The sequence below is a fragment of the Erinaceus europaeus genome, chromosome 2, assembly GCF_950295315.1.
Source record: "Erinaceus europaeus chromosome 2, mEriEur2.1, whole genome shotgun sequence".
NCBI lineage: Eukaryota > Metazoa > Chordata > Mammalia > Eulipotyphla > Erinaceidae > Erinaceus > Erinaceus europaeus.
In genome coordinates, this window is record NC_080163.1 from 17,953,599 (window position 1) to 17,969,611 (window position 16,013).

Consider the following 16,013-nt stretch of genomic DNA (forward strand, 5'->3'; position numbering starts at 1 on the left):
GATAGTGGAGCGGTGGTACGGGTGTCTCTTCTCTCTTCTCCCTCTGTCTCCCTACTGCCTCTCGAGTTCTCTTTGTCCTACCAAATAAATGAATGAGTGAATGAATAAATGAACTTTTAAAACATATATTGTAAAAAGCCAAATTATACAACACATCCTAGATCTTGCTGGCCTAGATGTTATGTCACAACCACTTTCCTACTTTATTTCCACCTTATTTCTCCTTGCTTTCTTGTTGCTTAGTACATGCCTTTAAATAGTTTTGAATTTTTAAAAAGACTTTTTAATTATGTTTATTTTTTTATTATCTTTATTTTTATTGGATGGAGACAGCCAGAAATTGAGAGGGGACGGGATGATTGACAAGGAGAGAGAGACACACACACCAGCAGCCCTGCTTCACCACTTGTGAAGCTTTCCCTCTGCAGGTGGGAACCAGGGGCTCAAACCCAGGTCCTTGTGCACTGTAACGTGTGTTCAATCAGGTGTGCCACCACCTGGTCCCTATTATCTTTAATTATTGGATGGAGATGGCCAGAAATTGAGAGGGAACAGGATGATAGAGAGGAGAGAGAAAGACAGAGAGACAACTGCAGCCCTACTTCACCACTAGCAAAACTTTCCCCCCTGCAGGTGGGAACAGGGGGCTGGAACCTGGGTCCTGTGCATTGTAGCATGTGCACTCCACCAGGTGTGCCACCGCCTGGCCCCTTAATAGTTTTGAGTTCATAGCATTATCACTAAATATCTAAGCGCATGAGAGTCATTGATCTTTCCATATTTTTGTCTATAGATATTTAGGTAGAGAATATGGCTATTAATACTGTCTGGTATGACCTCAGCATCATTATATCTGCCCGTTGAAATTGATATTCAGGGAGTCGGGCGGTAGCACAATGGGTTAAGCACACGTGGCGCAAAGTGCAAGGGGTGTCTAAGGATCCCGGTTCGAGCCCCAGCTCCCCACCTGCAGGGGAATTGCTTCACAAGCAGTGAAGCAGGTCTGTTGCTGTCTTTCTCTCCCCCTCTCTGTCTTCCCCTCCTCTCTCCATTTTTCTCTGTCCTATCCAACAACAATGACATCAGTAACAACAGTAATACCTACAACAATAAAACAACAAGGGCAACAAAAGGGAATAAATAAATACAAAAAAAATTGATATTCACTTCCCTTCTAATGTACCTTATCCTTGGGTATTAAAAGGGTCAAAGAAAAGAACAATGGAGACTGTCAAGAAAAGAAGGCCTTAAAATTTCCGTTGGTATTTTTTTGGGTACTAGTCCCAGCGACCTAAAACACAAATGTACTTTGTCAAAATATACTGGCTTAAATAAATTTCAAAAGATAAGTCATGGTGCACACTGGTGGAGGAAGACTTCAGTGAAAATGATGTCTAGAGGTCTGGATAGCATGCAGTGAGAAGTTGTTACACTTATGTGATAATGACTGTTGTTGTTTTAACCGGGCTGGCTTCACGGGTGGGTAACAGAGACGACCAGAGACACACGGCTGAGCTGAGAACGCAGTTTAATCTTTTTTCACGAGCGGGCAAACATGTGCTCTCCTGTCTTTCTCCTCCGCAGCAGAGAGGGTTTCCTAAACTAATAACCATACAGATCTGTCCTGCATCCTTCTCCTCCGGCAGCTGCAGCAGGAACCCAGGAAGTATGTAGGATAGGGGGCGGGGAGAAGGGAGTAGTGCAAAAACTAGCAAGGGCCAAACCAAATCTCCTGGCGGGGGAGAGTGAGACCAAACCAGTGTGAAGCATAGCAACAGACTGTAAATGGCTATTTTCCACCATAAAGTGATTAAAAATAATAATAATAATAAGACATGAATCTCTAGACTTAGGATTGGCAGCACCACCAGTTCCAACAATGTCACCACAACTCTGTCTTTGCATCCTTCCATTTTTTTTTTTTTTTTTGCCTCCAGGGTTATTGCTGTGGGCTTGGTGCCTGCACTGCAAATCCATTGCTCCTGCAGTCATTTTTCTAAGACACCTACAGAACTGCTTCACCGCTTATGAAGTGACACCCCCCCCCCCACTTCCCTGTTCTTTATGAATTTCACATATTCATGTGTTATTCTTGTAGCTCCAGATTTCAGACGGGAGTGAATAATTGTTCTTTTTTCTCAGCACAATTAATGATCTCCAGGATAGAGCAAGGAACACATTGCTGTCCTGATTTCATCCACCAGGTGTTGTTAAAATTCGTAAGCTCTTGCTGGCCGAGTAGCTTCACAGCGGGTAACAGAGACGCAGAGACAACGGCTGGGCAGGGAAGCTGTATTTCTTTATTCAGGAACAGCGATTCATAAACTAAGACAAACTATTCACCAAACAGAACTCTGCTGTCTCTTTGCGGCGGCACAAGCACTTTCTCTCTTACTCTCAAACTCAGGAACTCAGGAACCCTCCAACTCTGGCACTCTGGAACTCTCGTACTGGGGAACCCTCTGAAACTCTGGCACTCTCGAACTCAGGAACCCAGGAACTCTGTCACTCTGGAACTCTGGCACTCAGGAACTCAGGAACCCTCTCTCGGGGTTCCTTGGGGCGGGGCCAAGCGGGCCTGCAAAATTAACTGGACTGATCCAATTCTCTTGGCGGGGGAGGGCTAGAACAAACCAATGTAAAGCATACGACAACCAGGGAGTGTGAAGGGAAGGCCTCATGATTGGTAATTCTGCTGGAATCGTTGACTGGACAGATTGCAAACAACAACAAGTAAATAGAACGAAAGAAAGTATTGTTGCCAGTCAGACTAATACTGCTGGCCATTCTCATAGGGCAGATCTGCTTCCCACTGCAAACGATTCTGCTTCCTTTTGTAATATACCATCTTTGAATCCATTTAAGCTGCCTTCTTTCAAAAAAGTGAAGATGTAGTGGTCTGTAATTATTTATACCCAGTGTCAGTCTGATCAGTGTGGTTTCCTCTAATACATAGCTGGGGCCATCAGTATTGAAGGAGTGGGGCTTTTGACTGGGGAACAAAGGTATTTTGAAGGTTGGGTAGCAAAGTAGTACACAGCATGCCTTTGGGAAATTATTAGACATAAGGATATTACTTTACCATTTCCCAGCTGTCTGATGTTAAGGCAGGCCACTTCAGTTTTTCAAATCTGATTTTTAATTTTTTTATCTATTTTTATTTTGTTGCCTCCAGGGTTATCACTGGGGCTTGGTGTCTGCACTATGAATCCACTGCTTCTGGAAGCCAATTTTCCCTTTTTGTTGCCCTTGTTGTTTATCATTGTGGTTGTTATTGCTGTCATTGTTGTTGGATAGGACAGAGAGAAATGGAGAGAGGAAGGGGAGAGAGAGATAGACACCTGCAGACCTTCACCACTTGTAAAGCCACCCCCTGCAGGTGGGGAGCCAGGGGCTCGCACTGAAATCCTTGCACTGGTCCTTGTGCTTCGCATCATGTGCCCTTAATCCACTGCACTACCGCCCGGTCCCCTAAATATTATTTTTTAAACATACAAGATGAAAATAATAGCTCACAGAGTAGTTATGAAAACTAGGGGAGGTAAAATATGGAAGGCAATGTCTTGTACATTGTGGGTGTTCAGTAAATAATAGGTGACATTATTATTCCTTCTACTTAAAAACAGTACTAACATAGTCCAAGAGGTGACGCAGTAGATAAAACATTGGATTTCCAAGCATGAGGTCCTGAGTTCAGTCCCTGGCAGCACATGTATCAGAGTGATAGTTGGTTCTCTCTCTCCATCTCTCTCTCTCTCTCCTATAATTTCTCATTAATGAATAAAAACATAATACTAACAAAAATTGTACATTGTCTCCCCTACTCCCAGATAACCCCCCAGCTACTGAGGATTAAGTGTCCCAAATAGTGGGCCAGGCAGTGGCACACCTGGTTAAGTGCACACATTACAATGCTCAAGGACCCAGGTTCAAGCCCCTGGTCCACACGTGGAGAGAGAAAGGTTCACTCGTGGTGAAGCAGGGTTGCAGGTGTCTCTCTGTTTCTCTCTATATATCTCCTCCACCCCTCTCAATTTCTATCTGTTTCTATCCAGTAATAAATAAAGAAATAAAGGAATATAATGTAATTTTTTAAAAAACCTCAAATAGTTTAACCACATTACGGCTCACATCACACTTTACAAAGGATCCTGAGACTGTCACAGCTATTCATGGCATTGATTCTGTGAGAGACAGTTTTCTTCAACTTGAAGAACATACATTGTTGTACTATGACATTTGCTGTCCTTTCATTATGTCTCAGTGTTTCTTTCATGAGGGCCAGGCAATCAAGTGAAAAGGGTCAGCATCTGATTAAGACAACACCATAATCAAAGTAAGTACTTATTAGCAGAGTGTAATAGATTGGCAGGGTCTGCTCACTGTTAAGATGTTTCACGATCCTGTAGCCTGCTCGGGGGGATTGTTACGACCAGAGCCTAATTAAGCTCCAAATGAAATTTCAAGCTTTTCATTTTGTTTTTTATATTTCATATGTTTAGTATTTCACTTTAAAAGCCTTGTCCTAACTTGTGGCCCTTTGCAGCGCTGGGCTGATTGCCTCAGCATGAGGAATTGTGGTTACAGGAAGCAGGCAGAGGATTCTCTTGAACTTGAGACTATTGGGCGGTGTGAAAACGGAGCTGGGTGAAATTTACATGGATGTCACATAGCCACATAGTGGGTGGTCAAGTGAGTCTGCTTTCTGTGGCTTTATCTCAGTACTGATGACTAGTTCACTTAACTACAGTTCCTTTAATCTTTTCTTTTCTTTTTTTTTCTGACAGAGAATGTAAGAAGGGGAGCCTGAGTACTGCTTGGCTCTGTCATATGACAAGGTTCAATTGAACCTGGGGAATCTGGGGCCTCAGACGTGCAAGCCCTGCTGCTGTCTGCTTCATACTGAGCAATGTCTCCTGCTCAAATAAACATTTTAGTTACAGTATACTTATTTTTTTGTTTGTTTTTTTAACCAGAGCACTGCTCAGCTCTACTTATAGTGGTGCTGGGGACTAAACCTGGGCGTTTAGGTGTTGCTGGCATTCTGCTTTATCTCCTTCAGCCCTTACTGTATACTTTTTCTTTTTTCTTTCTTTTTTTTTTTTTTTTTTAACCTCTAGGGTTATTGCTGGGGCTTGGTCCCTACACCACGAATCCACTGCTCCTGGAGGCTATTTTTTCCCCTTTTGTTGCCTTTCTTGTTCCGTCTTTGTTGTTGTGGTTATTATCGTTGTTGTTGTCATTGATGTCATTGTTGGATAGGACAGAGAGAAATGGAGACAGGAGGGGAAGACAGAGGAGGAGAGAAAGAGAGACGCCTACACACCCGCTTCACCGGTCATGCAGCAGCCCATCCCCCCTGCAGGTGGCGAGCCGGCTGCACGCCCAACCCGCTGCGCTACCGCCCGACCCCCTAGCCCTTACTGTATACTTTCTAAGGTTTTATTTTCTTTTTAATTAATGAGAGAGAGAGCAAGAGCAAGAGGGAGGCAAAGTTTCACTCTAGCACATATGATACCAGAGTTCTAAGTTCTAACTTAGGTACTCAGGCATGTAAGTCCTGCTCTCTGCCATAAGGCCACCTCTCTGTCAAGGTGTGTGTGTGTGTGTGTGTGTGTGTGTGTGTGTTTGTGTGTATCTTTATTTATTGGATAGAGACAACCAGAAATCGAGAGGGAAAGAGAAACACCTGCAGCCCTGCTTCACCACTTCCAAAGCCTTCCCTCTGCAGGTGGGGAGCAGGGGCTTGAACCCAGGTCCTTGAGCACTGTAACATGTGCACTGAACCAGGTGCTCCACCACCTGGTCCCAAGATGAATATATTTAAAGCTATCTGTATTCAGTAGACTTACAGTAATTGTGTGCATACGAATTTACTAAAATACTTACCATTCTTCACAATCTTGTTATCAATGAGACTAAATTCATGAATGAACTTAGAAACATAGAATTATAGCCATGACTTTCTAGTAAAAAAAAAATAGAACAGCTAACTCTGTTAACACACATGTTGGCCTTGGCTAATGTAATGTAGGTGACTATCAGAAGATATTAAAGTGTTGAGTTATGGGTGACATATTAATGGCATCCTTTAAAATAAAATGGCTATAGATAGTGCAGGGGAATGCTTATTATTAAGTTGCTCTTCTGTTAGTAGTCACAGAAGCACTAAATAGTATGACTTGTCGTGGTGGAATATGATTGGAAAAGTAGCTCACACAGCGCATTCTTTTTGCCTCCAGAGTTATCGCTGGGGCTTGGTGCCTCCACTACAAATCCACTGCTCCTGGTGGCTATTTTTTCCATTTTGTTGTTTTGTTATTATTGTTGTTGTTGATGTCGTTCGTTGTTGGATAAGACAGAGAGAAATGGAGAGTGGAGGGGAAGACGGGGAGAGAAAGACACCTGCACACCTGCTTCACCACCTGTGAAGCGGCTTCCCTGCAGGTGGGGAGCCGGGGGCTCGAACCGGCATCCTTAACGCTGGTCCTCTTGTGGTTTGCACCCCATGTGCTTAACCCGATGCCCAGCACCCATACACACATAGCACATTCTAAATGATGACTTTTTAGCTTCACATATAAAGTACCATATAAAGTTTTCAAATTTTTCAAGAAAAAATTACTCTTAAAACCCAAAATCTAATATTGTTGTAATCTGATGCCTGGTTTGCTAGAGAATTATTTGAGACACTGCTGTGTCTGTCTTCACATCTATCAATATGTGCTTATTGAAAAATAAAATCTTGGTGATAAATGTTTTTCTGTTATAGATTATCTTGAATTTATATTAGAAATATGTAATCAAGAAATAGTTGCTTTGCCAAATAAATGCATGTTCTTTTTAATATTTTCTACTGCAAAAAAAAAAAAGAAAACTTGGCATTTTTTAATGTGGTGTTGGCTTTCTCATTTCACATAGTTTAGTCCTTCATCACAAAGTGAAGAGTTTTGGAAGAGACTCTGCTGGGCTAGCGTGGGAGTGCCTCTTCCCATGTGCGTGCTCTCTGGCTTGGAGAGAACTTGACCAGAGCCAGCCTGGGCTGCTACTCACTCAGTGATGCAAGGGAGATGACTCAGGAACCAAACACATGGCTCGAAGCAATGCAATGTCTTTATTGATCAGAGGGCCAAGGCTTTTAAAGGTCTGACCCAGAAGTGGCAAGTCGGAAACGGAAATGGCTAGGAAAGGGGTGAGAAAGGCAAAAGGGGGCTGGGAAGGTAGAAACTTCCTTAGCAACTCTTGCGAGGGTTTTAACTGGTAGGATTAATATTACCCTGCAGGCAGTAAGGGTCTTGAGGGTAGAAAGAAGATAGATCAAAGGAATGGAATGGGCGGGGATTTTTCAGGCAATACAATGATCATGTAGATAAGCCATAGTATCAGGGATGCAGGCTGCTTTGTGAGGCTCCTCACAATTTCCCAACATCTCCCCCTTTCTTTTTATCTGATGGCCATAATATCAGGAATGCGGGGTGCTTTGTGAGGCAGGGAGTCTGATAAGACGAGGCACAGCTATGGGGTTACTCCTGTCTCTCCTTGCTCAGCCTCTCAGTAGAGAGAGAGACTGACAGGATAGACACAGTCCTCAGGTCAAGCCCTGCCAGGCTCAACCACATCCTCTCAATTTCCCGACAAGACTCTAAAGGTCATTTATTCAATCCTCTATCCATTTGATGGGGATATGATCTTGCAGGTTTAATATAAAATTTACACATTTGGGAGACTTTTTTTTTTAACTTTCATTGTAGTTTGTATACACAGCTCCCCTCCTTGCCAAAAGAATCCCCAGTCCCTCCAATGGAAGCTATAGCAGTTCTCCTAAGTTTGCAGATAGGGGTTAACTATTATTTCTATAACTATCTGCCTATATTATATACATTTGCCTTTTTAAATATTTTTTGGTCCCATCTTCTCTTCCTTTCCAAGCTACACATAACCCTATTACTACATCCACGTGTCCCTCTCCTTTTCCTCCTCTCTGGGTCCAGATGGATCTGGAGTTCAGAGCCCTTTTATCCTCTTCCTCCTATCACTTCTTCCTCACTGGGAGTGTGGATAAAAATTATTTTGGGGGTGCAGAAGGTAGGAGTTCTGGCTTCTGTAATTGCTTCTCCACCTGACATAGGTGTTGGCAGGTGGATCCATACCCCCAGCCTATTTCTGTCTTTCCCTAGTGTGGTAGGGCTCTGGAGGGGTGAGGTTCTGGGACTTATTTGTGAGGTTGTGTGCCCAGGAAGTCAGGAAAAAATATGGATCGCTTCACAAATTTTCATGTCATCCTTGTGCAAGGGCCATGCAAATCTTATCTGTATTGTTCCAATTTATAGTATATGTGCTGCTGAAGCAAGTACTAGGAGATATCTTTTTTTAATGTTTATTTTGTTTATTTCATGAGCCAGGTATAGGATAGAAGGAGACAGTTACTAGAACAGCACTGGGACACTCGAGGCTGACTTCATGCTTGCAAATTCAAAGCTCTCCCACTGTGTCACTTCCCAGACACACCTTGTAGAATCTTTTTTTTTTTTTTTAAAAAAATATATATATATATTTATTTTTCCTTTTTTTTAATTGTTGCTATAGTTATTGTTGTTGTTGCTGATGTCGTCATTGTTGGATAGGACAGAGAGAAATGGAGAGAGGAGAGGAAGACAGAGGGGGAGAGAAAGATAGACACCTGCAGACCTGCCTCACCACTTATGAAGCGACTCCCCTTCAGGTGGGGAGCCAGGGGCTCGAACCGGGATCCTTATGCCACTCCTTGTGCTTCACACCATGTGCGCTTAACCTGCTACACTACTGCCCAACTCCCACCCTGTAGAATCTTGATTAATTTTTATTATTATTATTATTTTTAGAACTTTATAACCTGAAATCAAATCCTGCTCAATCATGTCCAAAGCTACCATTAAAGAAAAATGTCTTAAAAGTAGCCAGAGCTGTGGAGGGAAGATAAAACTTAGGATTTTCAGTTACATTTTGGTTTTCTCTTTGCCACATATAAGAAATGCTTGCTTATATATTATTGTATTTTTTTTTAAATTATGTATTTATTTATTTTTAATCCGAGTACTGCTCAACTCTGGCTTATGTTGGTGCTGGTAGTTGAACCTGGGACCTTTGGTGCCTCAGGTGTGAAAATCTTTTTGCATAACCAGTATGTTATTTCCCCAGCCCCAGAAGCTTGCTTTTAGTGAATGTTCATCTTTGAAGTCAAGTTCTTTGTCTTGGAGTGAGGCTATAAAGACTCTCTCATATTGTATTGGCATCAGTTGGTTGCTCCGGAAATCATACCGAGACCATAGTCTGACACCTTGACTATCCTATAGCATTAAATGAAGAGGATGAGAACTTCTCTTTTTCCTTTCAGTCTGTAAAGCAAAGTCCTGACACCTGCAGCACTGCTTCACCCCTCCTGAAGCTTTCCCCCTGCAGGTGGGGACTAGTGGCTTGAATCTGGGTCCTTGAACCTGGACCTTTATGTGCGCTCAACCAGGTGCACCACCGCCTGGCCCCTCTTAACTGAGAATAAAGCACCATAATTTTTTTTCCCTCCAGGGTTATCAGTGGGGCTCAGTGCCTGCACTATGAATCCACTGCTCCTGGAGGCCATTTTTTCCATTTTTTTGTTGCCCCTTTTATTTATCGTTATTGTTGTTGGATAAGACAGAGAGAAATGGAGAGAGGAGGAGAGAAAGATGGACACCTGCAGACCTGCCTCACCACCTGCGAAGCGACTCCCCTGTAGGTGGAGAGTCGGGATCTCGAGCAGGTCATTGTGCTTCGCACCATGTGCACTTAACCTGCTGCGCTATCTCCCGGCCCCCTCAGCGCCATAATTTAATAGCAGTCAAAAGCTTATCATCCTCGTACTCCATTTAATATCAACAAGTAGATTATTTACAGTGGATGTCTGCATATAAACTTTTTGTTTATTATGGCCTTCTTCCTTAGCTAGGATATTAAAGAAGACTATTCAGATATAACCCGATTTTCCTTATGAACTCCCAGGTTCCCTTAGCAATTTTAGACAACACATGCGGTTTTACTAGAAGAGTAACTAGACGATAGAGTCTGATCACTTATTATCTCCCATGATAAGCCTTCTTTTTGTTTTGAGAATTTAGTAGTTAAAAGTGCATAATAAACTCGCTGTCTGTTGCAGATAGATGCTGCCAAGTCAGACAGTAATAAAATGGCTGCCAACCCCCAAGAGCAATTCCTTTTGAGATACATTTCCTAGCCAGTCATACATCTGCTGTGCCCAAAACGATCTTCCTCCAAAAGCACAGAAAGCTACAATGTGGAATTTACATTCCAAATGAAAGAGAACTTCCTAAGTGAAAATATTCTTTAAACCACGGAAAGAAAACAGACTTTGCATAGACATTTATTTCCACTTTTCTTACCCATTACATGATTTTCTTTGCAATATTCAACAATTCCCTGCAGCCCTTCCCATTTAATTGTTGGAGCAGGGAAGTCCATTAAATCTTAATTAGCCATACTACCTCTAGTAGCATCTGGTGTTACTGATTTTGTGTCGGAATCTGAAAGCAGTGCGGTAATCATTCCTTACCTGGAGGGAAAGATTCCAGCATTCTGTTTGATTAACTACATTTTGTAGTTTCACAGTTTGTTGGGGGGGCCGGAATGACTATACTTATATGCATGAATTTACCTGTGTACACATATACATGTGTGTGTTTGCATATATGTGCATATATATTCACATTTGTATGTATGTGTGTGTTATGCTGGAATATGTCATCCCTTTCTAAATCGTGTTCTGTTTCATGCCTTGACAAAAACATTGCACTTGGGAGTCTGGTGGTGGCAGCGGCAGGTTAAGCGCACGTGGCGCAAAGTGCAAGGACCGGCTTAAGGATCCCGGTTTGAGACCCTGGCTCTCCACCTGCAGGGGAGTCGCTTCACAGGCGGTGAAGCAGGTCTGCAGGTTTCTATCTTTCTCTCCCCCTCTGTCTTCCCCTCCTCTCTCCATTTCTCTCTGTCCTATCCAACAATGACATCAACAACAATAATAACTACAACAATAAAACAAGGGCAACAAAGGGGAAAATAAATATAAAAAATTGCACTTGGAAATGAGGTAAAGATGATTCGAAGATTGAGTTATTTATTATTCCACTTTCACATAAAAATATTAGGATAGCATGAGAAATTTAAAAATGTATTTACTCACGTATATTCAAAGAAGCAGAGTACCAGTTAGTCACAAGCCATGCCTGGGATCTGTCATGGGACCTCATGATTATAACCTCTGGGATAACCACACAATTTACCTCTTACCTTTCAAAAAGCCCCCGAAATTTCTTTACGTTTTGGAAGCATCTTGATTGAAAAATCTCCTGACTAGACATTCCTGTACATAAAACTCTCAGGATTCCTTGTCACACATTATGCGTGTAACCTATATGTGGGTTGTCAACTTTTTCTCACCTTTTTGAGAAAATGAAAAGAGTATCAGGTATACAGAGCCTCCGATTGTATTTACCTAAAATATATCCCACCGACAAAACTTGTCATCTCTTTGTATTTATACTCTTTTTTTCCCCCCGGATTCTTTTTTTTTTTAATTTTATTTATTCCCTTTTGTTGCCCTTGCTGTTTTTTTTTTTTTTTGTTGTTGTAGTTTTTATTGTTGTTGTTGTTGGATAGGACAGAGAGAAATGGAGAGAGGAGGGGAAGACAGAGAGGGGGAGAGAAAGACAGACACCTGCAGACCTGCTTCACCACCTGTGAAGCGACTCCCGTGCAGGTGGGGAGCCAGGGCTTGAACCGGATCATATGCCGGTCCTTGAGCTTTGCGCCACCTGCGCTTAACCCGCTGTGCTACAGCCCGACTCTCGTATTTATACTCTTAAGTGTAACTCCTTTACTACTTTTATCACTGCCATCTTATTTTTCAGTCTCATTTCACTATGGAAATGCCTTCTTTGTGTATTGGAACATTTCCCATCTCCACATTCTTTTCTTCATATTCTAATTTCTTATTGCATGCTACTGTGCAATGTTATTATTTTATATGCCCTTTCCCCCCTTATTTTTGATTTTACGTGTATTTTTTGTTTGCCCACTTGAATGTTCACATCTTGAGGATTATCATTGTCAGATGATCTCTAATCATAGAACAGTGCTCAACACACCTTTGATACCTAGCAGAAGGAGTAAAGGAAGAAATGACCTGTGTGGAGATACAGAAATTTGGTGATGGCCATGTTGACATGGATAGAACGTCATCATTAGCTTTAGCACATTTTGAACTGTTGTTATCTAGTAAAATTGAATTTATATATATATATGTATGTATGTATGTAAGTTAGTATACATATACTTCTCGTAGGTGCAGACCCCACTGAAAAGCTAGTCTATGTTCCCAAAAAAACACAGGTGGTAGTGTTCACAGCAGTATTATCCTTGTTAGCCAATATGCAGAAGTTATCCAAGGGCCCGTGAACCATAACATGCATAAACAAACTGTATGCTTATCTGCTGATATGCTATACATAAATAATACAGGAATTCAGTTATATTTAGCACACTGAAGGTCTTATATAAATACTTTGTGAAGGAAGCCAAGGGCTAAATTATATGTGTATAATTTATAATATATATTCTATTTTCTACTTTTATATATTTATATATATTTCTACTTTTTCCTATTTAGCATAACTTTTTTTTATTTATAAAAAGGAAACATTGATAAGAGGATAAGGATAAGAGGGGTACAACTCCATATAATTCTCACCACCAGAACTCCGTATCTCATCCCCTCCCCTGTAGCTTTCCTATTCTTTAACCCTCTGGAAGTACGGACCCAAGGTCATTGTGGGGTACAGAAGATGGAAGGTCTGGCTTCTGTATAAAACATTACAGCCTCCAAAAGCCTCTCCTCATGTCCTTCCCTGGTGTACTTCTTTAAGAATAAACTCTGTCCTGGCAGCTAACCACATAAGATTTTAACCTTTTAAGAGTAGAATTTTTTTTTTAAGTTTTACATATTTTTTTAATTCATGAGACAGAACAAGAGAGAGAGAGAGGAGAGAGAGCACACTGGAGCAGAATACATGCTGGTCAAGTGCAGTGCCAGGCTTTGAACTCTGGACCTTATGTTTACAAGTCCAGCACTCAACTGCTACACCACTTCATGGGCCACAACATAAATAATTGATTATAGGAATTGAAAAATATTATGAATCTATATTATCCTCTCAACTGCTTGGTTTTGGGTATTTGTAATATTAACCTGCCAAATGGGTCTTTGCGGTCACGTTTTCAGAAGTAGCACTGAATGCTCTTAGCAGACTGCATCTATGCATTTGTCTTTTAGTAGTGATTCCCTCTACAAAATAGGAATTCAATAAATATGTTAATGAATGTCTATAAAGATAAAGTACTTTATTTCTTTCATTGCTTTATTTTTTTTTTAGCCTCCTGTTACTTAGATAAGCATCTTCTATAACGTGCCAAGGAGCCTTAGGATATGAAAGCACAGTCAACCCTTTTTATTAGAAGAAGTTCAAAGACCTTCTCAATATATTAATGATGACTACCAGGGCACTTCTTGATAATTATTCTACTAGTAATGACTTATAAAAATGCCAGAGTCAAACTGAGATGTGAATGCCAGGCACCCTGAATAGCTGAGTGTCTTGCTGCTTCACATCCACCTTTCAGCTTTCTTCTCTTGAGATTGAAATATGTACTTCAGCTAAAGGACAAATTTAGCACAGGCCCTGGAGCCATGGTCCAGAGTGAACATAGTTATTGAATATCAAGTGTCTATGTAAGGATTCTTAACCTGTATAGATTCTGTTTTCAGGTGGTCAATGGAGAGAGAAAGGTAGATAGATAGATAGATAGATAGATAGATAGATAGATAGATAGATAGATAGATAGATAGATGGATAATGAGAATGTGTGTGTGTGTTTTCTGGAAGGAAGTTTATAGGATCTGCAAACCCTGTAACCCACGAAAAGTTAAGAACCAGTGGGCTTGGAACCAGAACCTCCTTAGAGGTCCTTCACACCAAGTGAATGCCATCCTAATTTCTTGATAAACAGCATAGACCTATGGATACCATGTGTGTTTACCAGTCTTGTTTTAATTTTACAGTCCATAAAAATCTGTGACCATTTCTTAATCTGTTGACATTTCTTTTTTTTTAAATATGAATTCATGTCTTCGTGCAAATGAAGTGTTACTGAGTGAATGTAGTTAATAAAGTGTAACTGAAGCTTCATGCCACTATTTATCTACCTGAATCCATTATTAAAAGGAAGGAAGAAGGATTTTACATTAGCTCTATTCATAGAGTAGCACTTTTGTTTACATTTTTATTAATTTTTTTCCATTTTTTAAAATTTATGAAATGGAAACATTGAAAAGACCATAGGATAAGAGGGATACATTTCCATATATGACCCACCTCCAGAGCTCCATATCCAATCCCCTTCCTTGATAGGTTTCATATTCTTTATCCTTCTGGAAGTATGGACCCAGGGTCATTGTAGAATGCAGAAGGTGGAAGGTCTGGCTTCTGTAACTGCTTCTCCACTGAACATGGCCATTGGTAGGTCGATCCATACTCCCAGCCTGTCTCTCTCTTTCCCTACTGGGGCAGGGATCTGGGGAGGTGGGGCTTCAGGACACATGGTGGGGTCCTTTGCCCGAGGAAGTCAGGCAGGCATCATGGTATTATCTGGATCCTGGTAACTGAAAAAGGGTTAAGTTATAATACAGAACAAACTGTTGACTCATCATGAACCTAAAGGCATGAATAGTGCAGATGAAGATTGGAGACTGTGTTTTGGGAAAAGCTGTAGGTCTGTTTTAGGGTAATCATTTTTAAAAATTTTAAAAAATATTTATTTATTTATGTATTCGCTTTTAGTTGCCGTGTTGTTTTATTGTAGTAGTTATTATTGATGTCGTTGTTGGATAGGACAGAGAGAAATGGAAAGAAAGACAGACACCTGCAGACCTGCCTCACCGCCTGTGAAGGGACTCCCCTGCAGGTGGGGAGCCAGGATCTCGAACCAGGATCCTTCTGCTGGTCCTTGTGCTTTGCGCCACCTGTGCTTAACCCGCTGCACTACCGCCCGACTCCCCGGGTAATCATTTTTTATATGCACATATCTGTGAATGCACGTAACCCCAACTCATGCTATAGTTCTTATACAGGAAATACCAGTCTACTGTATAAAGTTGCCTATATAAACAGCCAATTGACTTTAAGAATACGTTGGTATTCTTAATTACATTAAATGCATTGGCGAATACATTGGTCTTTTCTCCTTGTCTGAACTAGTCTTTAGGATAGAATCAGACTTTACCTTTAAAACTGGAGCTGTTGAGTCACAGCTCAACAGATAGAGCACAAATGCTGCTGTGCATGTGGTCCTGGGTTCGAGCACTTGTGCCACATGGGAATTCAATGTATATCCCTAAGGAATCATAGATGGTACTGTGCCTCTCTTCCCTGTCTCTCCTTTTCTTCTATCTAATTTAGTAGAAGTTAGTTCTGGAAAGACCCCATAGTGGTATTGAGCATGCAGGAGGTCCTGAGTGTATTTCCCAGCATTGCATACCCTGGTAGGGTGCACATACTACAGTGCACAGGACTTCCCCCACTGGACCTCACCTGCAAGGGGAAAGCTTCACAAGCCATGAAGCAGGGCTGCTGGTGTCTCTCTTTATCTCTTGCTCCCCCTTCCTTCTCAATTTCTCTGTCTCTGTCCAATAAACAAATAACAAATAAGATATTTTTCAGAATCCCCAAAACTTGAGCGCTTGCTTCCTGAGTCTTTCTGTTGTCTAAGGGCAGCAAAACTCCATAATGTAGAACGACAGAATTGAAAATGATCAGGAGAGTTCGAAGATAGAATTATAATATAATTGTAATAAATGCTTTCAACTAGCTGGTAATTTATTTGAATATACTATCACCCATTATCGTGAAATTTACCACCTACTATAAGGAGCAAAT

The 16,013-nt window shown here is 41.3% G+C and overlaps 1 protein-coding gene and 1 non-coding gene across 8 annotated transcripts in view; one reads left to right on the forward strand and one right to left on the reverse strand.

Moving 5' to 3' along the window:
- COMMD10 (COMM domain containing 10) overlaps positions 1-16,013 on the forward strand; it is a 924,871-nt gene that overhangs the window by 95,587 nt on the left and 813,271 nt on the right. Inside the window, exons 6-7 of one of the 7 annotated variants that reach the window (XR_009545711.1) lie at positions 2,143-2,204; positions 2,659-2,908. The exons of 5 other annotated variants lie outside the window; for them this stretch is intronic. Coding sequence is in view for 1 of the 2 variants with exons in the window: in XM_060177399.1 (XP_060033382.1) it covers positions 4,790-4,810 (21 nt within the window). In the remaining variant the exon portion in view is untranslated. Of the gene's footprint in view, positions 1-2,142; positions 2,205-2,658; positions 2,909-4,789; positions 4,925-16,013 lie in introns of those variants that run through there. One more of the 7 variants, XM_060177399.1, reaches the window with a different exon arrangement.
- LOC132537268 (U6 spliceosomal RNA) lies at positions 8,247-8,354 on the reverse strand. Its single transcript, XR_009548729.1, has one exon. It is a non-coding gene; the product is annotated as a U6 spliceosomal RNA (small nuclear RNA).